Below are 24,518 nucleotides of genomic sequence, written 5' to 3' on the forward strand. Positions count from 1 at the left end.
TTTGTTTCTATTTTTTTTTATTATTTTTTTTCTCTTTAGAAGCCGACAAACTGTGAAAATGAGTTAATGTTGTGATGCAAGATCCAACCGAGGCAAATCGCTTACAAAGCCGCTGTCAGGACTAATTCACAAGGAAAAGAGCTGTTTCTGCATCTGCTTCAAGGGGGAAAAAAGAGAGAAGGAGACTGCGGGGATCTGACAAGATGAAACTCAAACAAGGAAGGGGAAAATTCAATTATCCGGCTGCCTCTCCGAGCGCCCCATGTGCCCCGCATCTCCACAGACATCCTCCAGTCACATCCAGAGCTGCACCCAGTGCCCCCGCTATCTGTACATGCATAATAGGATGGGGAAAAGATTGTTCTATAGGCTACACTACATCTCCCACAATGCAGCGCAGCAGACCCAGCTCCATACAGGAGCCATACTGTGAGACGTTCTGCAAGCTACAATGTGACCTGGAAGCATTCTGACTGCAGCTTTGGATGTAACTAGAGAAGAGGATGTGACTGAGAGCAGCTACAATATATAAAACAAAGTGGTGACAATGTGTCTCAGTGTTGTGTCGTATTCAGGCTGGGAAATGCTTTCTATATGTTGAATTCCCAATTACCCAGAAGGCTTCAGGCCATGCCAAAAAAAAAAAAAAAAAAAAAGAACCAAGAGAATATGGTCGAGTCATAATCAGTGTTCGGTATGCAGATAGAAGCGGAGTTACCCTTTAAAGGGGTTGTGCACCAAAAAATGTTTCTTTCAAATCAACTGGTGCCAGAAAATTATACAGATTTGTAATTCACTTCTATTAAAAAATCTCCAGTCTTCCAGTACTTATCAGCTGCTGTATGTCCTGCAGGAAGTGGTGTACTATCTCCAGTCTGACACAGTGCTCTTTGCTGCCACCTCTGTCCATGTCAGGAACTCTCCAGAGCAGTGGCAAATCCCTATAGAAATCCTCTCCTGCTCTGGACAGTTCCTGACATGGACAGAGGTGGCAGCAGAGAGCACTGTGTCAGACTGGAGAGAATAAACCACAAATCTCTGGCACTTCTGTCACCAGTTGATCTGAATGAAGTTTTTTTTTTGTGAACTATCCCTTTAAGAGCCCCAATTGTTAAATATAAAATAAAGTGTCCGGACTCTCCACAGTGATAACGTCCCCCCCCTCCCCCATCTGCTGTAATCACGGATATTATTGGCGTCACAGATCACACGCAGCTGCGCTTTTCTCTCCAAAATAGACAGAAATCTAAGTTGCAATCTGCCGCACTTGTTCGCCGCCCGTCGGATACAATGAGAGTAAATTGCCAGCTCGTTCTGTTTACCCTCGTGCTGAGTGCGACAAATACGGGGGAGGGACGGGGTTAATCAATTCTATTACATTGTAACAAGGCCCTGAAGTTCATTGCGTTATAATAACATCTATTCTTCCTGCAGATTTGTCACAGGGGGGGCGGGGGTGGGGGGGCAGGGTTGTGGCCGCGTTCACACATTCAGGTTTCTAACTGCAAATATTGAATATAAAGTCGGGATTAATGAACGACACATAAACAGGGAAAGGCGAAGCTCCTGGCGGCAGATTCCAACCCGGCTGAAGGTGAGAACAGGAACTGTGGCGGTGACCCCCAGAGATGGCGGCATCTGGCCTCCCCCTCAGGGGCGCAGCAAGGATTCACGGGGCCCCATAGCAAAAAAATTTAAGGAGCCCCCCCCTCCCCTACGCGCAAGACAAAGCATTGTGTGTATATATATATACAGTGTATGCTCTGTGGCTGCTTGCTGTGACAGTCCACTGTTTGCCTATAAGGGCCCATTAGGAGCCCTTGTGGTTAAATACATAGGTGCAGGAGCAGACTACCTTCTGCTTAACCCCTTATGTACTGCAGTGTGTAAGTGACCCAAAGCTCAGAAGACAAAGGGATATCTGCTTTACTGCTGGTGCACTGATAACCCCTGACCTCTGCACGGAGCCATTTTCCTTTCCTACTTCTCAGCTGGAGAACAGAGGTCAGTGGTTATGAGAGCAGTGAAGCAGATATCTCTGTCTTCTGCTCGTTAACCCTTTTTTGTGTTGCAGTATTTAAGTAAACATTGGATCATTTACACACTGCAGTACATAAGGGGTTAAGCAGAACGACACACGCTATTACCTTCTTCCCTGGGCCCCCCTCCTGCACGGGCCCCATAGCAACTGCCTACCCTGCCTCTATGGTAGCTACGCCACTGCTTCCCCTCCCTCCTCCAACATGTTTCTGGCCTCCCTCCTCCGCCATGTTTCTGGCCTCCCCCTTCCTCCTACGCCATGTTTCTGGCCTCCCCCTCCCTCCTCCAACATGTTTCTAGCCTCCCCCTTCCTCCTACGCCATGTTTCTGGCCTCCCTCCTCTGCCATGTTTCTGGCCTCCCCCTTCCTCCTACGCCATGTTTCTGGCCTCCCCCTCCCTCCTCCATGTTTCTGCCCTCCCCCCCCCCCCTCTCCGCCATGTTTCTGGCCTCCCCCTTCCTCCTACGCCATGTTTCTGGCCTCCCCCTTCCTCCTATGCCATGTTTCTGGCCTCCCCCTTCCTCCTACGCCATGTTTCTGGCCTCCCCCTTCCTCCTACGCCATGTTTCTGGCCGCCATGTTTCTGGCCTCCCCTTCCTCCTCCGCCATGTTTCTGGCCTCCCTCCTCCGCCATGTTTCTGGCCTCCCCCTTCCTCCTCCGCCATGTTTCTGGCCTCCCCCTTCCTCCTCCGCCATGTTTCTGGCCTCCCCTTCCTCCTACGCCATGTTTCTGGCCTCCCCCCCCCTCTCCAACATGTTTCTAGCCTCCCCCTTCCTCCTACGCCATGTTTCTGGCCTCCCTCCTCTGCCATGTTTCTGGCCTCCCCCTTCCTCCTACGCCATGTTTCTGGCCTCCCCCTCCCTCCTCCATGTTTCTGCCCTCCCCCCCCCCCCCTCCGACATGTTTCTGGCCTCCCCCTTCCTCCTACGCCATGTTTCTGGCCTCCCCCTTCCTCCTATGCCATGTTTCTGGCCTCCCCCTTCCTCCTACGCCATGTTTCTGGCCTCCCCCTTCCTCCTACGCCATGTTTCTGGCCGCCATGTTTCTGGCCTCCCCCTTCCTCCTACGCCATGTTTCTGGCCTCCCCCTCCCTCCTCCATGTTTCTGCCCTCCCCCTCCCCCCTCTCCGACATGTTTCTGGCCTCCCCCTTCCTCCTACGCCATGTTTCTGGCCTCCCCCTTCCTCCTCCGCCATGTTTCTGGCCTCCCCCTTCCTCCTACGCCATGTTTCTGGCCTCCCCCTTCCTCCTACGCCATGTTTCTGGCCTCCCCTTCCTCCTACGCCATGTTTCTGGCCTCCCTCCTCCGCCATGTTTCTGGCCTCCCCCTTCCTCCTCCGCCATGTTTCTGGCCTCCCCCTCCCTCCTCCGCCATGTTTCTGGCCTCCCCCTCCCTCCCTCCGCCATGTTTCTGGCCTCCCCCTCGTTCCTCCGCCATGTTTCTAGCCTCCCCCTACCTCCTCCGACATGTTTCTGGCCTCCCTCCTCAGCAGGATAAGATTTATGGCGGATCAGTCGGATGAAGAACGTTCCGGTGATAGAAGACGCAATCTTCATTTACTTTGTACAGTCAATGAGGAATAATTATGGTAAAACGCAATTAAAGCGAAGAGGTCAGATGCCGGGGAATATTATCAGTGCGCACCGCGTCATTCATATCCTGCGGGGATGGGGGGGGCACTCTCCTGCTCTGGACGACCCGTCCTGTCCTTCATTACACAGACAATGTATTGATGTGAATGGGCAATGTGTAATACCTTATGTGTCCTGTGGTGTCACTGCAAGGAAAGTGAGCACTTCCTGCCAGGCTTCCCGCCGATCACATCGGATTGTTATAGGTCCCGACATCCTGGGATCTGACCTTAAGGGTCCAGTAACAAGATTGTCTATGGCAGATGAGCATTACACTACTTCCATACATTTATAAATGTGAAAGGAGACATGGGAAGGCCGACCTCTGGGGAGATTTTTTTGTGGTCTGCCGGATTAATCCAATGGTCTGGGTCATAGAGGGGGCGGTGTTTGTGTAAAAGGTCTCCCCATGTGGGCGGCTTCGGGGTGCTCCTGGGCTGTCTAGTGGAGGTTATTCTGGGCTGTCTAGTGGCGGTTATTCTGGCTGTCTAGTGGCAGTGCTCGAGGTTGTCTAGGGGCAGTTATCCTGGATGTCTAGGTGTGGTTTGGTGTTACGCCTCCTACAGGGCGCACGCTAATGTGCTGGAGACCTGGGCCTATAGTCCCGCAGCCTGATCGCTTACAGGAAATAAGAAGCGGAGGATAAAACAGCTGTGGAGGAGATCGGCTCCTTAGTTGGCGTTTCCCCCGAGGAGCTGGCGTTTGTTAGTTGTCGGAGCGGCTGAGGTAAAGGAGCAGAACCGCAGCTCCGCCGACGCGTTTTAATCCTGATGCAAAACTTGTCACATAAACAAATGAGCTGCACGGTTTATTTACCGTATGACGAGCACGGCCTCAGCCCGACCGGATGACGGGATAATCAGCTCCTCAGCTAACAAGTGCCGACCCCTGGGTCATCGCTGAGAGCCAAGATGGATATATAGTGCACTGCTGCAGCGCCAGATATGACCACAGGGGGCCTCCTCTTAAAGGGGACCACCACTGGTGCAAGATACTTAACCTGATCTGGATGTACAGTCTCTGGACATTTCAGCAGTTTTTGTGCTCCAGAGCTGCTCTTCCTAACCTGGGAACATAGGCCGACATGCTGGCTGCCATGGGAGCTGACTGGTCACACATATCCAAGGCTGCCCCTCTTATACTGCAGTGGCCGCATGACAGCCCACACGTATCTACTAATCCTGCAACAGCTACTGTAGGAAACACTTACTATCCCCTCAGAATCACTGTCTCTAGGAATAAGACTTGGTTCACACCGCCTTCACACCAGTCCATTTCCCCCCCCCCCCAATCTGTTTTATGCAAAAAAAACCTCCATTTTGATCCGTCTTTCCATTGACTTCCATTATAAAAAAAAAATAACAGATTGCAGAAACGCGTCGTGAACCCAGCCTAATTATAAGGGAGAAGACGGGAATTATTTTCAGTCTGAACAATAGTAATATTTAGTATAATATATATAATCCATCCCTAGAAGCCGCGGGGGGAGGGGCTTTCCCAGACCCCGAGGCGGCGCTCACCGTTCCTGCAGAGCATCACAGCCAGGTAATCCTGATAGACGGAGGTGACATAGAGCAGGAGGCTCGGGGCCTGCGCTGTCAGGAAGCTGAAGGCGATATTTTCCCGGGATATCACGGTATCCGCATATATGGCTGACGATGAGGCGCTGCTGTTCTTGGACACTGGATACGGCTCCTGGAATATATACGTCACCGAGGTTCCAGCTTCAAACATGGCAGAAACTTCTAGAAATGCAACAGAAGAGAAAACACAACCAGTAAAAACCTAACACTATACATTATACCCCTATACATTATACACTATACATTATACACTATACATTATACACTATACATTATACACTATACATTATACACTATACATTACACCCCTATACATTACACCCCTATGTATTATACACTATACATTATATGCTATATATTATACACTATACATTATACCCCTATATATTATACACTATACATTATACACTATACATTACACCCCTATACATTATACACTATACATTATACCCCTATACATTATACACTATACATTACACCCCTATACATTACACCCCTATATATTATACACTATACATTATATGCTATATATTATACATTATACACTATACATTATACCCCTATACATTACACCCCTATACATTACACCCCTATACATTATACACTATACATTATACCCCTATACATTATACACTATACATTATACCCCTATATATTATACACTATACATTATACACTATACATTATACCCCTATATATTATACACTATACATTATACACTATACCAGGGCCGGGACAAAGAGTAGGCAGGGGTAGGCGATGGCCTAGGGCGCCAAACGTCAGGGGGCGCCATCTGGATGGGTAAGTAATTTATTTACCCATCCATCCTACCCCCCGCTCGCCCCCCTGCCTGTCTGCCGGCCCGCCCTGCACTGTAACTGTTACATACAGCAGCAGGAATAGAGTGTCCAGGAGGTGTAAAGGACCTTTGATGACATCATGCCCATGTGACCAGTGTGGGAGGAGCTATCTTCCTTTGCTAGGCTCTATGAGGCAGCTAGTTTCCTAGGCTGTTTATGAGGCAGTGAGGGCAGAGTATAAGATCAGCAGGAGGTAAGCCACACTGAGGGCACTGGTCAGCAGGGGTAGGGGTAGGGGGGTGTGTGTGTGCATAGATATGAGATGTTCTGCAGGAGTGTGTGTGTGCATAGATATGAGATGTTCTGCAGGGGTGTGTGTGGGCATAGATATGAGATGTTCTGCAGGGGTGTGTGGGTGCATAAATATGAGATGTTCTGCAGGGGTGTGTGTGTGCATAGATATGAGATGTTCTGCAGGGGTGTGTGGGTGCATAAATATGAGATGTTCTGCAGGGGTGTGTGGGTGCATAAATATGAGATGTTCTGTAGGGGTGTGTGGGTGCGAGATATGAGATGTTCTGCAGGTCAGGGGTGTGTGGTTGCATAGATATGAGATGTTCTGCAGGTCAGGGGTGTGTGGGTGCATAGATGTGAGATGTTCTGCAGGTCAGGGGTGTGTGGGTGCATAGATGTGAGATGTTCTGCAGGTCAGGGGTGTGTGGGTGCATAGATATGAGATGTTCTGCAGGTCAGGGGTGTGTGGGTGCATAGATGTGAGATGTTCTGCAGGTCAGGGGTGTGTGGGTGCATAGATGTGAGATGTTCTGCAGGTCAGGGGTGTGTGGGTGCATAGATATGAGATGTTCTGCAGGTGTGTGTGTGTGTGCATAGATATTACATGTTCTGCAGGGGGGGGGTGTGCATAGATATGAGATGTTCTGCAGGGGTGTGTGGGTGCATAAATATGAGATGTTCTGCAGGGGTGTGTGGGTGCATAAATATGAGATGTTCTGCAGGGTCAGGGGTGTGTGGGTGCATAGATATGAGATGTTCTGCAGGTCAGGGGTGTGTGGGTGCATAGATGTGAGATGTTCTGCAGGTCAGGGGTGTGTGGGTGCATAGATGTGAGATGTTCTGCAGGTCAGGGGTGTGTGGGTGTATTGATATGAGATGTTCTGCAGGTCAGGGGTGTGTGGGTGCATAGATGTGAGATGTTCTGCAGGTCAGGGGTGTGTGGGTGCATAGATGTGAGATGTTCTGCAGGTCAGGGGTGTGTGGGTGCATAGATATGAGATGTTCTGCAGGTCAGGGGTGTGTGGGTGCATAGATATGAGATGTTCTGCAGGTCAGGGGTGTGTGGGTGCATAGATATGAGATGTTCTGCAGGAGTGTGTGTGTGCATAGATATGAGATGTTCTGCAGGGGTGTGTGTGGGCATAGATATGAGATGTTCTGCAGGGGTGTGTGGGTGCATAAATATGAGATGTTCTGCAGGGGTGTGTGTGTGCATAGATATGAGATGTTCTGCAGGGGTGTGTGGGTGCATAAATATGAGATGTTCTGCAGGGGTGTGTGGGTGCATAAATATGAGATGTTCTGTAGGGGTGTGTGGGTGCGAGATATGAGATGTTCTGCAGGTCAGGGGTGTGTGGTTGCATAGATATGAGATGTTCTGCAGGTCAGGGGTGTGTGGGTGCATAGATGTGAGATGTTCTGCAGGTCAGGGGTGTGTGGGTGCATAGATGTGAGATGTTCTGCAGGTCAGGGGTGTGTGGGTGCATAGATATGAGATGTTCTGCAGGTCAGGGGTGTGTGGGTGCATAGATGTGAGATGTTCTGCAGGTCAGGGGTGTGTGGGTGCATAGATGTGAGATGTTCTGCAGGTCAGGGGTGTGTGGGTGCATAGATATGAGATGTTCTGCAGGTGTGTGTGTGTGTGCATAGATATTACATGTTCTGCAGGGGGGGGGGTGCATAGATATGAGATGTTCTGCAGGGGTGTGTGGGTGCATAAATATGAGATGTTCTGCAGGGGTGTGTGGGTGCATAAATATGAGATGTTCTGCAGGGTCAGGGGTGTGTGGGTGCATAGATATGAGATGTTCTGCAGGTCAGGGGTGTGTGGGTGCATAGATGTGAGATGTTCTGCAGGTCAGGGGTGTGTGGGTGCATAGATGTGAGATGTTCTGCAGGTCAGGGGTGTGTGGGTGTATTGATATGAGATGTTCTGCAGGTCAGGGGTGTGTGGGTGCATAGATGTGAGATGTTCTGCAGGTCAGGGGTGTGTGGGTGCATAGATGTGAGATGTTCTGCAGGTCAGGGGTGTGTGGGTGCATAGATATGAGATGTTCTGCAGGTCAGGGGTGTGTGGGTGCATAGATATGAGATGTTCTGCAGGTCAGGGGTGTGTGGGTGCATAGATATGAGATGTTCTGCAGGTCAGGGGTGTGTGGGTGCATAGATATGAGATGTTCTGCAGGTCAGAGGTGTGTGGGTGCATAGATATGAGATGTTCTGCAGGTCAGGGGTGTGTGGGTGCATAGATATGAGATGTTCTGCAGGTCAGGGGTGTGTGGGTGCATAGATATGAGATGTTCTGCAGGTCAGGGGTGTGTGGGTGCATAGATATGAGATGTTCTGCAGGTCAGGGGTGTGTGGGTGCATAGATGTGAGATGTTCTGCAGGTCAGGGGTGTGTGGGTGCATAGATATAAGATGTTCTGCAGGTCAGGGGTGTGTAGGTGCATATATATGAGATGTTCTGCAGGTCAGGGGTGTGTGGGTGCATAGATATGAGATGTTCTGCAGGGTCAGGGGTGTGTGGGTGGACTGTTATGTGATGCTCTGCAGGGTCAGGGGTGTGTTGGTGCACTGTTATGCGATGGGGAGAGCGGCCTCTTGTGACCGCAGGTAACTCTGCCACAAGAGTGCAGTGAAGAGAAGACGCATGGCCCAGGTGAGTATAAGTGGGGTTTTTTTTTTGTCTGTTTTGGAGAATTACTGTTATATGGGAAGGGTTAGGGAGCACACAGGGGTCTATATATAACTGGAAGAGCACACAGGGGTCTATATATAACTGGAAGAGCATACAGGGGTCTATATATAACTGGAGGAGCACACAGGGGTCTATATATAACTGGAGGAGCACACAGGGGGTCTATGTATAACTGGAGGAGCACACAGGGGGTCTATGTATAACTGGGGGCAGCACACAGGGGGTCTATGTATAACTGGGGGCAGCACACAGGGGATTTATATATATATATAACTGGGGGAGCACACGGGGTCTATATACTTCTGGGAGAGCACACAGGGGGTCTATATACTTCTGGGGGAGCACACAGGAGATCTATATATTTATGGGGGAGCATTCAGGGGGTCTATATATTTCTGGGGGCAGCACACAGCAGTCTATACTATATTGGGGCTGCACAGAGGGCTTTACTACAATACTGGGGCACAGGGACACCTTAAAACTATGGGGGCACAGAGGAGTGTAACTACTATATAGGGGTACAGAGGGGGCTAACTACTGTATGTGTTGGAGCCTAAAATGTTTCTCTGACAGATTCTGGAGAGAAGATTCACAGCCAGAAGACGACTTCTAGGTGGCCCAGGCTGGATGGAGGGAAAAAGAAAATGTGACAGATCGGAGAAGACGGCCCATGTGAGTCACTGGATGTAACTGCACAGTTATAGGGTTGTAGTGATAGGGGTCATGGTGTGGCGGTATTACGGAATGGTATCATTGGGGATATCTTTCTGTTCTGTTCAGTGCAGTTTTCATGTAATATGTAATCACTGTATGGTGGAAATAGTGTTATAAGGTAACTACTGTATGTATTGGGGCTCTTAATACAGTGTGGGGGTACATTCAGGGCATTATACTGTGCGAGGAGAACCAATTCTAATGTGGGGGGGGGGGGGCGCCATTTGCCTTCTCTGCCTAGGGCACCAAAACTCCTTGTCCCGGCCCTGCACTATACATTATACACTATACATTATACACTATACATTACACCCCTATACATTATACACTATACATTATACCCCTATACATTATACACTATACATTACACCCCTATATATTATACACTATACATTATATGCTATATATTATACATTATACACTATACATTATACCCCTATACATTACACCCCTATACATTACACCCCTATACATTATACACTATACATTATACCCCTATACATTATACACTATACATTATACACTATACATTACACCCCTATACATTATACACTATACATTATACCCCTATACATTATACACTATACATTATACACTATACATTATACCCCTATACATTATACACTATACATTATACACTATACATTATACCTCTATACATTATAAGCTATACAATATACACTATACATTATATCTACATACATCATATGCTATACATTATACACTATACATTACACCCCTATACATTATACATTATACCCCTATACATTACACCCCTATACATTATACCCCTATACATTACACCCCTATACATTATACACTATAAATTATACCCCTATACATTATACACTATACATTATATGCTATATATTATATGCTATATATTATACACTATACATTATAAGCTATACACTATACATTATATGCTATATATTATACACCATACATTATAAGCTATACATTATACCCCTATACATTATACACTATACATTATATCTCTATACATTATATGCTATATATTATACACTATACATTATAAGCTATACATTATACCCCTATACATTATATCTATATACATTATATGCTATATATTATACACTATACATTATATCTCTATACATTATATGTTATATATTATACACTATACACCATATGCTATATATTATACACTATACATTATACCCCTATACATTATATGCTATACATTATACGCTATACATTATATGCCATTCATTATACTCTATACATTATATCTCTATACATTATATGTTATATATTATACACTATACACCATATGCTATATATTATACACTATACATTATATCTCTATACACTATATGTTATATATTATACACTATACACCATATGCTATGTATTATACACTATACATTATACCCCTATACATTATATGCTATACATTATACGCTATACATTATATGCCATTCATTATACTCTATACATTATACGCTATACGTTATACATTATACACTATATATTATACACTATACATTATACGCTATATGTTATATATTATACGCTATATGTTATACATTATACACTATATATTATACACTATACATTATACGCTATATGTTATATATTATACGCTATATGTTATACATTATACACTATATATTATACACTATACATTATACGCTATGTGTTATACATTATACGCTATACATTATACTCTATATGTTATACATTATACATTATATGCTATACATTATATGCTATACATTAGATGCTATAAATTATACCTCTATACATTATACTCTATATGTTCTACATTATACGCTATACATTATATGCTATACATTAGATGCTATAAATAATACCTCTATACATTATACTCTATACGTTATACACTATACGCTATATGTTATACATTACCAGTGGTGACCCCCTCCCCCTGGGGCAGTATGACCCATATGGACAGGTGGCAGTAATGCAGCGGATCTCCTCACCTTTCCTGCAGTACGGTCCCTCGTGGGCGGAGTAAGTGCAGTCACAGGTGTACCCGTTGCGTTTCTCCAGGCACTTCCCGTTGTTGTGACATAAGTTTCCGTAGCTGCTGCAGTGTCCCGGGCAGCCCGGCCTGATCCCCGGGGTCACCCTCGCCTTCTCCTCCAGGTCTACAGTTTGTCCATTCAACTTGAGAGATCGCAGACACCCCACAAACCCCTTCTGCCGGGACGACGTCCCCCCTGGAGGAGGCAGAGAAGATTATTACACCCGGAGCAGTCATTCATCATGGCGAAGGACCACCATGACACTCCACCTAGTATATATACCTATATATATGTATATTCTGCACATGTACTATATACTATACCATGTATATATACCGTACTCTTTATATGTACTATATCCTGTACTATATATATACTCTGCATATGTACTTTATACTAAACTGTGTATATATATATATATATATATATATATATATATATATATATATATGCTCATTATATATAGTATATACTATACCATGCATATATACTCTGCATATGTACTATATACTATACCATGTATATATACTCTCTATATATATACTATACCACGTATATAAACTCTGCATATGTACTATATACTATACCATGTATATATACTCTGCATATGTACTATATACTAACTACAACATGTATATATACTCTGCATATGTACTATATACTATACCATGTATATATACTCTGCATATGTACTATAGACCAGTGTGTAGTGTGGGGTGACTGTGCAGCATACAGGGGAGATCCCCCACTTAGGGGCGTAGCTAGGATTCATGGGGCCCCATAGCAAAAAAATTTAAGGGGCCCCCCTCCCCTAAGCACAACACAAAGCACTGTGTGTGTGTGTGTATATCTGCTTTACTGCTGGTGTACTGATAACCCCTTACCTCTGCAAGGAGCTCTGCACATTTTTCTTTCCTACTTGATTGCCAGCTGGAGAACAGAGGTCAGGGGTTATTAGAGCAGTGAAACAGAGATCTCTGTCTTCTGCCTGTTAACCCTTTTTTTGTGTTGCAGCATATAAGTAAACATTGGGTCACTTACACGCTGCAATACATAAGTGGTTAAGCAGAAGGACACACGCTCTTACCTTCTTCTCCGGCCCCCCCTCCTGCACGGGCCCCATAGCAACTGCCTACCCTGCCTCTATGGTAGCTACGCCCATGGCCCCACTCACCTACATACAGTTGGGTGTTGGCCTGAAGCCGCACTCGCCCATCAGACAGACTCTGCACCAGTTTCCTGGGCTGGGTATCTATCACCAGACTGGTCTCCTTTATATTCCTCTCGGCTCGGAGGTGATGCCACTGACCGTCATTCAGAGCCGCCACCGACTGCAGAGACACCTCCAGGGGCCCCAGACCCGCATCAAAGGAGAACGTCACCTGGTAGGGGGCTGCAGAGGGGAAACAGTCAGTGTGACGGTCAATGGAAAAATACAACAGCGCCCCCCCCTGTCTGAGGCCATGTTTACAACAAAAAGTATATATGTATTTTATACACCCACAAAATCCCGACCATTCTAATCCAAGGCATCCATACTACACAGAGGGAAGAGTCCTGTGACTGTGATATATAGGAGCCCACAGTATCACCCACAATAGGAATATTACTGCTCTGTCCCTTTAATGGGGTCCATGTGTGACATCGGCTGTCATGGGCGGTCAAAGGATGTCACTGACAGCCACTCTGTGACTTGTAGCATTCGGCTTTCAGCTCTGAAGTAACTTTTTGGGTCCTCCATTTATCTTGCACTTCTTGACTTTTATAAAACAAAAAAGTGTCGGATGAACAATTTGTTAAATGTGAAAGAAGAGCAAAAAAATCACAAACATGTTGGTGTGAAGTGCTCGGCGTCCTCCCACACAGCGCGAATCGCTGCGAGAAGCCGCCGCCACTGCCGCCATTTGTTAAATTGTGCTCATTATGTTATCATTGCGGCAGCCGCTTCTGAAAGGTTATTATTCAAATGCTGCCGAATTATTTCTCTTTGTCTTTTAACAATTTGTTCTTCTTTCTGTTCAGCTGATGATGTCACCAGAAGCCGAGAAGAGAGGAGGCAAAAAGTAACCAAGAAAAACAAAGGATCAAACCCTTTGGTCACCATTCTGTAGGCTTCAGAGCTGAAATCACCCAGCATCCCTGCTTGTTCAGGGTCTGCATAAAGCTGGTGACACAAAGCGTCCATGATAGAAACCAGAAATTCACTTCTGATCTCGTGCAAAGTGTGAAGAAGAGTCCAAAGAGCCCCTTAGAGTTAACCCGCTAATCCCTGTACAGGTCATTACCCGATGTACTCCCTAATAGCAGCAGGTGACACATAGAGCAGGTAAGACATAGAGCAGGCAGAGGTCAGAGCTGGAGGACAAGCCAAGGTCAGGGCAGGTGGATAATAAGCTGAAGGTCAGGCGGATAATAAGCTGGAGGTCAGGGCAGGCGGATAATAAGCTGGAGGTAAGGGCAGGCGGATAATAAGCTGGAGGTCAGGGCAGGCGGATAATAAGCTGAAGGTCAGGGCAGGCGGATAATAAGCTGGAGGTCAGGGCAGGCGGATAATAAGCTGGAGGTAAGGGCAGGCGGATAATAGGCTGGAGGTCAGGGCAGGCGGATAATAAGCTGAAGGTCAGGGCAGGCGGATAATAAGCTGGAGGTCAGGGCAGGCGGATAATAAGCTGAAGGTCAGGGCAGGCAGAGAATAAGCTGGAGGTCAGGGCAGGCAGATAATAAGCTGGAGGTCAGGGCAGGCGGATAATAAGCCCGAGGTCAGGGCAGGCAGAGAATAAGCTGGAGGTCAGGGCAGGCAGAGAATAAGCTGGAGGTCAGGGCAGGCAGAGAATAAGCTGGAGGTCAGGGCAGGCAGAGAATAAGCTGGAGGTCAGGGCAGGCGGATAATAAGCTGGAGGTCAGGGCAGGCAGATAATAAGCTGGAGGTCAGGGCAGGCGGATAATAAGCTGGAGGTCAGGGCAGGCGGATAATAAGCTGGAGGTCAGGGCAGGCGGAGAATAAGCTGGAGGTCAGGGCAGGCGGATAATAAGCTGGAGGTCAGGGCAGGCAGATAATAAGCTGAAGGTCGGGGCAGGCAGATAATAAGCTGAAGGTCGGGGCAGGCAGATAATAAGCTGAAGGTCAGGGCAGGCGGATAATAAGCTGGAGGTCAGGGCAGGCAGAGAATAAGCTGGAGGTCAGGGCAGGCAGATAATAAGCTGGAGGTCAGGGCAGGCAGATAATAAGCTGGAGGTCAGGGCAGGCAGATAATAAGCTGGAGGTCAGGGCAGGCAGATAATAAGCTGGAGGTCAGGGCAGGCAGAGAATAAGCTGGAGGTCAGGGCAGGCAGAGAATAAGCTGCTCTCAGATGAGACAGACAGGAAAAGGGCCCACAGAGCCACACAGCATTGGTGGGGGAAGCATATCTTCAGCACACACTACCCTTTAAGAGACCTGGAGCCACTGCACACATGCCCTAGGGATGCCCTATGTATTATAAGAGCTCACCCTATCTGATAGGGATGTGCCGGATAGCAAGGTTACTGACTGTCTCCTATAAGAAGCAGCACTGTGATTGCAGCTCTGGAATATAATGTAATAATTATAACTTCCATCACGTTCTGACAAAACTCTTGCAAAACATTCCCAGATGCTGTGAACCCTGAGAAATCTGCAGAAAAACTACAAAGCTGCAAAACATTTACAGACGCCGAGGGCTACAACTCCCATCATGCCCTGAGAAATCTAATGCAAAACAATGCTAAAAAATCTTTACAGTGTGTAACACAACTACAACTCCCATCACGTCTTCAGCTGTCAGTCAGGGCATACACGGTCCGGAGAGCCACAGTCAGTACTATGGAGTTTATACAGAGAGTAGAGAGCGCCCCCAGTGGTCGGCCCCGTCATCAGTATCCAGGCATCCCTGATAGATTGCAGTAACAGCGTTGTGATTGGCTGGCGAGGCGTGAAGCTGCGACAGACTGTTACCATCTCACCTCTAATACACCGAGTAATAAGAGATTAAACGTTAACATTTCGCCAGATGCTTCGGCAGCCGCTTCACAATCTCAATCCAGTTTCTATTTTTGAACGTGTAAAAAGAAACCAAATCTGTTCCTTAGTTGTGAGGGTGACGCGTTCTCCACGGACGCAGACGGAGCAGAGAATCAGAAGCTCTGATAAAATATATATATATAATCCACCTGTGTGAGCGGGGAGCCGCGGGGCGCCTGCAGAGCTGCGCTCATCTGTAGTCATCCTGCCGGGGCAGCAGATCAGATCTTGACATCAGGATGGATGACTGTGATGCTGACCTGCCCCTGCGCTTCATAGGCAGGGGAGGAGCTAGAGAAAAGCAGGGGCGTGCACAAGGGCGGAGCTAAAGGAAACCAGTCCCCTTCTTGCAGGACCACCTCACCCCACAGGCCTCACTGGTGGCAGCATTATTTACAGGCATCATAGATGGCAGCACTATTTACAGGCCTCATAGATGGCAGCACTATTTACAGGCCTCATAGATGGCAGCACTATATACAGGCCTCACTGATGGCAGCACTATTTACAGGCCTCATAGATGGCAGCACTATTTACAGGCCTCACTGATGGCAGCACTATATACAGGCATTATAGATGGCAGCACTATTTACAGGCCTCATAGATGGCAGCACTATTTACAGGCATCATAGATGGCAGCACTATATACAGGCCTCACTGATGGCAGCACTATTTACAGGCCTCATAGATGGCAGCACTATTTACAGGCCTCACTGATGGCAGCACTATTTACAGGCCTCACTGATGGCAGCATTATTTACAGGCATCATAGATGGCAGCACTACTTACAGGCATCATAGATGGCAGCACTATTTACAGGCATCATAGATGGCAGCACTATTTACAGGCCTCACTGAGGGCAGCACTATTTACAGGCCTCACAGATGGCAGCACTATTTACAGGCCTCACTGAGGGCAGCACTATTTACAGGCCTCACAGATGGCAGCACTATTTACAGGCCTCACAGATGGCAGCATTATTTACAGGCCTCACAGATGGCAGCATTATTTACAGGCCTCACTGAGGGCAGCACTATTTACAGGCCTCACAGATGGCAGCATTATTTACAGGCCTCACTGAGGGCAGCACTATTTACAGGCCTCACTGAGGGCAGCACTATTTACAGGCCTCACTGAGGGCAGCACTATTTACAGGCCTCACTGATGGCAGCACTATTTACAGGCCTCACTGAGGGCAGCACTATTTACAGGCCTCACTGAGGGCAGCACTATTTACAGGCCTCACTGATGGCAGCACTATTTACAGGCCTCACTGGTGGCAGCACTATTTACAGGCCTCACTGAGGGCAGCACTATTTACAGGCCTCACTGAGGGCAGCACTATTTACAGGCCTCACTGAGGGCAGCACTATTTACAGGATTCATTAGTGGCAGCACTATTTACAGGACTCATTAGTGGCAGCACTATTTACAGACCTCACTGGTGGCAGCACTATTTACAGGCCTCACTGGTGGCAGCACTATTTACAGGCCTCACTGGTGGCAGCATTGTGCACAGGGTGGGGTATATACTGTGTATACTGTCTCCGCTCAGTGTCTTTACCATTAGTGTTAGATTTCAGAAACACAATCCTAATGTGATGCAGCGGCTCGGGTCATTCTGGAAAGTGTCTGTGCCCGGACCCTGTACAGCTTGACTCTCTATCTCCTCCATGGCGGCTCCTGTCTCGGTAATCTGTAGAGGGAGAAGCCCAGAGGCCTCTGCACGTTACACGGCGCTCGCCTGATGACAAGCCGCACTTATTTAGGAAGTTCTCAAACTTTTCTCCTGTTGCTTACAAGTTTGGCGCGGTGGGAAGTTGCGAGCAGTGTCTGAAGGTCTGCTTTACGACTGTTTATTTTATTTAAAATTTTATGTCCACAAAAATGAAAAACCCACAGAATTGGACTTTGATGAGCAATTATCATTATATCAAACCTCATTAGGAAGCGATTAGCTCTCACAAAATGTATCATTTGTTTAATGAGTTTACGGGCCTCGGGGCCCCACTTTATTGCATCCAGTGCTGCAGCTATTATAGTAATGAAACTTTGGCAGCAGAGCTGCATCTCTACTAGATAAAGTACCATAAATATTAAATGTGTCTACTGATCGCTGGGGCTGAGAGATCCGGGGGCGACACAACCAACGGGTCTGCAATACAGCCACACAGCAACACAACATTGAGAGATATCAGAAGACACATTAATGGGGGGCTGTCATCTGGAACCCACACCAAGTCCTTAAATTGAAGGTTTTCCAGAATTATGGTAAAACCATAGCTTCAAAATGATCTATAACCCCCCCCAATCTCTTTCATTTCCTTTGTAGTCCATTTTACAGGTTCGGCGTTGGGTCTCCATCACCCTGCCTGTTTCATAGTCCAGTTTAGAGGTTTGGCGTTGGGTTTCTATCACCCTGCCCTTTTCACAGACCAGATTACAGGCTTGGTGTAAGGTCTCCATCACTCCATCTTTTTTGTAGTCCAGATTACAGGTTTGGCATTGGGTCTTCATCACCCTCCTATTTTTTAGTCCAGTTTACAGACTTGGCATTGGGTTTCCATCACCCCTTCTCTTTTGTAGTCCAGTTTACAGGTTGGGCATTGGGTCTCCATCACTCCTCCACTTTTGTAGTCCAGATTACAGATTTGGCGTTGGGTTTCCATCACTCCATCTTTTTTGCAGTCTAGTTTACAGACTTGGCATTGGGTCTCCATCACTCCTCCTCTTTTGTAGTCCAGATTAGAGATTTGGCGTTGGGTTTCCATGACCCCGCCTCTTTTGTAGTCCAGATCATAGGCTTCGCGTTGAGTCTCCATCACTCCACCTCTTTTGTAGTCCAGTTTACAGATTTGGCGTTGGGTTTCCATCACCCCTTCTCTTTTGTAATCCAGTTTACAGGTTGGGCATTGGGTCTCCATCACTCCTCCACTTTTGTAGTCCAGATTACAGATTTGGCGTTGGGTTTCCATCACTCCATCTTTTTTGCAGTCTAGTTTACAGACTTGGCATTGGGTCTCCATCACTCCTCCTCTTTTGTAGTCCAGATTACAGATTTGGCATTGGGTTTCCATGACCCCGCCTCTTTTGTAGTCCAGATCATAGGCTTCGCGTTGAGTCTCCATCACTCCACCTCTTTTGTAGTCCAGTTTACAGATTTGGCGTTGGGTTTCCATCACCCCGCCTTTTTTGTAGTCCAGTTTAAAGTTGTTTTTTTTGCCAAAGTTGGGCCTGTTAGTAAGTATGCAAGAATTCACGTCAGCAGCAAGAAGTAGACCATACCGTGACCGTGGAGTGCCAATAAAGGGTCCAAAATGTGTTGATTCTTGACTGCTACCCAAGATTGCACAAGAGTAATAGTATTCTGTGTTTTTCAATGGAATCTGATAAAGAAGTGAAGTTTTAAGAAAGACATGTGATGAGGATATTCTTCTGTTTTTGAAGACATAGACCATGCAGCCACTATGGGACCCTTGGAAAGAGGGGGCCTAGTCCTGGTTGGTGCCATCTCAATTAGAAAAGTGGCTAAAGTGTCATGGAACAAATGTGTCCCTTCTGTCTTATGTGGCAATCGGGCACAAAAGTGGTAAAATATTACCATGTGACACCATATCTACTGTGGACAACATGGAACTCATAATCTCATACACAGTTGATTCCATAAAGTTTTGTTGCACTACCTACTTGTTACAATTCTCCTTCCATATCTCTTCTACACTCAGCACAAGCACTGTCAGCACGAACCAACCTTCCTCTTCAATATGGTAGAACACTCACTGGGAATCCACTTGCCTTACATTTCTGACACATACAAGCAATGTGGTGATGTCATCAGGTGTCATGACATCACTGCCCCCCCTTTGTTCTTCTGATATAACACAGGTATTTGCCACAGATAACTCGGCTCTGAGAATTCCTTGAAATACTTACAGACTAACTCAATCCTTATGAAGTCTTTGACCCCAAGGTTTTCCAAGAAGATTCCAGATGAACTTGTGGTTTTGAAGAAAAATGAGATGTCAATGCTGAAATCCGCATGGAAGGTGGGAAAATAAAGGTAAGAAACTCCGGAGGTGAAAGAGGCCGAATTCCAAAAACTTCCTAGGAAATAAGAGAAAAAATATATAATTATAAAGCTGCAACTGCAGAGAATTCAGAGGGAAATAGAGAGAGGGGAAATACTTACTGTCCCCATAACAGCGCAGAGATCCCACCTTCCAGGCGACCTCCGAGCCCGATCGGTTTGTGTCCGTGATCACAATCTGTGAGACCGGTAAGTGTTCTTTAAAGGTAAGAAATCCAACATCATTTGTCCTACAGGATATAGTACAAGGAGGATAGAAGAAGAGGAATGAGAATATGGGGGAGAAGAAGAAGAAGAGGATCGAGAAGAAGAGCGAGGATGGAAAGGGGGAGGAGGAAATTAAGAAAGCAGAAGTGAAGAAAAAGAAGAAAGTTAGGGAAGAAGAGAAAGAAAAAAAGACAGAAGAAGAAGGAAAGGAGGAAGAAAGGAGGAAGGAAGGAAGGAAGGAAGGAAAGAAGGAGCAAGGGGTTAAGGAAGGAAGGAGGAAAGGAAGGAAAGAAGGAGGGAGGAAAGAAGGAAGGAAGGAAGGAAGGAAGGAAAGGAGGGAGGGAGGGAGGAAGGAAGGAAGGGAGGGAGGGAAGAAGGAAGGGAGGGAGGGAGGAAGGAAGGGAGGAAGGAAGGAAGGAAGGGAGCAAGTGGTTTAAGAAGGAAGGAGGAAAGGAAGGAAAGGAGGGAGGAAAGAAGGAAGGAAGGAAGGAAGGAAGGAGGGAAGGAAGGAAGGAGGAAGGAGGGATGGAGGGAGGAAGGAGGAAGAAAGGAAGGAAGGAAGGGAGCAAGGAAGGATGGGAGAAGGGAGGGAGGGATGAACGAGGGAAGAAAGGAAAGAAGGAAGGAAGGAAGGGAGGAGGAAGGTAGGAAGGGAAGGAGGGAGGGAGGGAGGAAGGAAGGAAAGGAGGGAGGGGTGGGAAGTAGAAAAGGAAAAATGAGTAGAAAAAGAGGAAGAGAAGGAGAAGTGCAAGAATGAAAAGAGGGAATCGTACAGTTGAAGTAAAAGAAAACAGAAGAGAAGAGGGTGATGAGAAAAAAGAAATAAAAATAAGTAAAACAGGATTAAGAAGGAGAAAAGAAAAAGAAGGGGAAAGGAAGATGGGTGGGAAAGGGGATAGAGCAGGGAGAAGGGCAAAGAGGAAAAGAATAATGGAATAAAAAGAAGGTGAACGAGATGATTAGGAGAAAAGGGGGGGAGGGGAATGGGGGGAAAAGAAGAGGAAGATGAGGGCACGTAGAGAAGGAGAAATAAGAGGAAAGGAAATCATGATGGAGAAGGGAGAAGAAGGAGAGGCGAGAAAGTAATCAGCACATAAAGAGGGGATAAAAGGTAAGAAGCAAAGAAAAAGAGGAAAAACAGTACATAAAGGAGAAAAAGAAACAGAAGGAATACGAGGAGAAAGGTGAAATAAAGGAGAAGAAAATGGAAGACAAAGACAGATAAAGGCAAGAAGAAAATATATAAGCAAAATAGAAAAAAATATAAAAATCATAAAAATTATGAAAAAAAAAAGGTAAAATGAGACGAGGACGAAAGAAGAGAAACGAGAAAGGGAAGACAAAGAGAAGATGGGAAAGAAGAATGACAAAGGTGAGAACCAGGGAGAACAAAGACAGGGAGAAGAAATGGGAAGAAGAACAGAAAAAGAAGAGAGGGAAAAAAAAAGGGAGGAAAAGGGGAAGATCGAAAGAACAGAAGAGAAAGGAGCGTCAGTCACCACAGGGAATGTGCAGCAAAGATTTATAGAATCAACATCCAAAAACATTTCTAAAAGGTTAAACATCAAATACTGTGCGACCCATTCTACAGATGACTGGACGGCTGCTCGGGGGCCACAACTCCTTACACACAGTAACAATCACCATTTACTCAGGATGGAGCAGAGCTGATGGTGCCTGGCATATCATCTGGTGACACTGCATTTCTAAAATGTTAAAGGGGTACTCAGGCAAAAAAAATCCTTTAAATCAACTGGTGTCTCTGCTGCCACCTCTGTCCATGTCAGGAACTGTCCAAAGCAGCAGCAAATCCCCATAGAAAACCTCTCCTGCCCTGGACAGTTCCTGACATGGACAGAGGTGGCAGCAGAGAGCACTGTGTCAGACTGGAGAGAATACAACACTTCCTGCAGGACATACTGCAGCTGAAAAGTACTGGAAGACTAGAGAATTTCAAATAAAATAATTTACAAATCTATATAACTTTTTGACAACAGTTAGTTTGAAAGAAAAAATATTTTCACCAGTGTCCCCTTTTAACGTATACATTCAGCTCTGCTACATGTGCCGTCCAAGTGGGCCTGGTAGACCAGCAATAATGGTGACAGTGAAGCGCTCCCAAGAGCTTACACTCAGACACAGCGCGGCCTCATTGCAATTCCTTCCTCCTTTCTATATACGCGGCTGAACATGTGATTGACAATTCCCCAGGATTTACAGGAGACTTTGATGCAATATTACAGACGTCTAAGAATAGCTGCGGAGGGCTGACATCTGATATAACACGGGGCAGGTAATAACGGAGACGAGAAGGAGCGCCGGGCTGGAGCAGACGCCTCCGACGCGCTTCTCTCCACACTCCTTATTTTCTTCATTTGTTTCTTTTGTTCACAAAGATTCTTCCATATTTATCACATTGAGGGAGCGCAGCTCTGAGATCTCGTGTGTTAATGCAGCTGATCCCATGAATAAAACAAGGCCACGACTTTATGGTTTATTCATAGAAATGATCAGAATTGGGAGCAGAATCTTACTTCTTCCTATATAAAATGATGCATTTATTTACTGTACGAGACTGTGATCCATGCTAGACTGGGACACACCAGGACGACTGCTCCAAATCTACTTTAAAGGGGTACTCCAGCGGGGAAAAAAAATATTTCAAATGAACTGGCACCAGAAAGTGCCAGGGATTTGTAGTTTACGTCTATAGAAATATCTCCTTTCTTCCAGTACTTATCAGCTGCTGGATGTCCTGAAGTGGTGTATTCTCTCCAGTCTGACACAGTGCTCTCTGCTGCCACCTCTGTCCATGTCAGGAACTGTCCAGAGCAGCATCAAATCCCCATAGAAAACCTCTCCTGCTCTGGACAGTTCCTGACATGGACAGAGGTGGCAGCAGAGAGCACTGTGTCAGACTGGAGAGAATACACCACTTCCTGTAGGATATACAGCAGCTGATAAGTCCGGGCAGCCTGAAGTTTGTTTTTGTTTTTTTTAAATAGAAGTCATTCACAAATCTCTGGCACTTTCTGGCACCAGTTGATTTGAAAGAAAGAAAAATTTGCAGGGGTTCCTCTTTAACATTTCTTAAATGCAATTATGTAGTATTCTTTCTTCTTCTACATCATAAAGAAACAAAGGGACGCACTACAAGTCACAGCAAACGCACAGCGCAGAAAACCCTTGCCATAAAGCGAGAGCATTCCCCAACCTACGCCCCCCCCCCCAACTGTTGCAAAACTACAACTCCCAGCATGCCCCGACACCCTCTGGCTGATGGGAATTGTAGTTTTGCAACAGATTTATCAGGGCATGATGGGAGTTGTAGTTTTGCAACAGATTTATCAGGGCATGATGGGAGTTGGAGTTGTGCAACAGATTTATCAGGGCATGATGGGAGTTGGAGTTGTGCAACAGATTTATCAGGGCATGATGGGAGTTGGAGTTGTGCAACAGATTTATCAGGGCATGATGGGAGTTGGAGTTGTGCAACAGATTTATCAGGGCATGATGGGAGTTGGAGTTGTGCAACAGATTTATCACGGCATGATGGGAGTTGGAGTTGTGCAACAGATTTATCAGGGCATGATGGGAGTTGGAGTTGTGCATTATCTATGTAAATTGTAAATGACAAAAGGCAGCACTGTACGTCTGCACGAGCTTTGCCAGGGGGTGAATGGAGCTTTAGATCTGCCACATCTAGAGCCACTGGTTGTAGTTGTGCAACAGCTGGATGCCGGAAGGTCCCCCGTCCCTGCAGCATCGCTCAGCATGAGATTAACCCTGTGTTCCCTGCAGGATTCTGAAAACAGTCGGGGAGAGAGTTGTGCATTTTTGGGGGGATGTCCCTTTAATAGAACTGGAGTTTTCGTTGTTTTTTTGCAGCATTACCACCGCTGCTGCCCCGGATTCTTATTGCTCCTGTTAGTTGGCGAAACAGAGTTTTTCTTAAAGTGATGGTGGCGGTGGCTTCCCTCCCAATTCCCCAGGGGCCGCAGCTTTATCAGAAAGAAGGTTCTTCTGTTCTTATAACAATTCCCAGAAGAGAACGTCCTCACTGCCCTCCAGTCCTCCAGGCCGAGCGCAAACTACAGATCCAACATCTCAGCCTGGCTCCAAATCTGAAGACATTTTATATCAGGAGGCCAAATGGGGCGAGATCACCCGGCCAGCCGGAGCAGAGGGCGAGGGAAATATCACCTGTACCTAGAGCCAAGACACATTAGGGAACTCCAAAAACAGCTCAACAGTCCTACTATTCTGCACATCTCCAAGAAGTGTCCGAGTGTCCAAGACTCTTAAAGGGGAGCTCCACCATGGAGACTCTTAAAGGGGAGCTCCACCATGGAGACTTAAAGGGGAGCTCTGCCATGGAGACTCTTAAAAGGGAGCTCTACCATGGCGAT

At 46.4% G+C, this 24,518-nt stretch overlaps 1 protein-coding gene across 1 annotated transcript in view; it reads right to left on the reverse strand.

Moving 5' to 3' along the window:
• The window catches only part of CNTNAP5 (contactin associated protein family member 5), a 334,380-nt gene that overhangs the window by 32,836 nt on the left and 277,026 nt on the right, over positions 1 to 24,518 (reverse strand). Inside the window, exons 15-19 of the mRNA XM_069982421.1 lie at positions 20,005 to 20,132; positions 19,749 to 19,919; positions 12,950 to 13,168; positions 11,731 to 11,970; positions 5,193 to 5,417 (exon numbers count right to left, since the gene is read on the reverse strand). Coding sequence (XP_069838522.1) covers positions 5,193 to 5,417; positions 11,731 to 11,970; positions 12,950 to 13,168; positions 19,749 to 19,919; positions 20,005 to 20,132 — 983 coding nt within the window. The remainder of the gene's footprint in view (positions 1 to 5,192; positions 5,418 to 11,730; positions 11,971 to 12,949; positions 13,169 to 19,748; positions 19,920 to 20,004; positions 20,133 to 24,518) is intronic.

Source organism: Dendropsophus ebraccatus, chromosome 9, assembly GCF_027789765.1.
Source record: "Dendropsophus ebraccatus isolate aDenEbr1 chromosome 9, aDenEbr1.pat, whole genome shotgun sequence".
Lineage (NCBI taxonomy): Eukaryota > Metazoa > Chordata > Amphibia > Anura > Hylidae > Dendropsophus > Dendropsophus ebraccatus.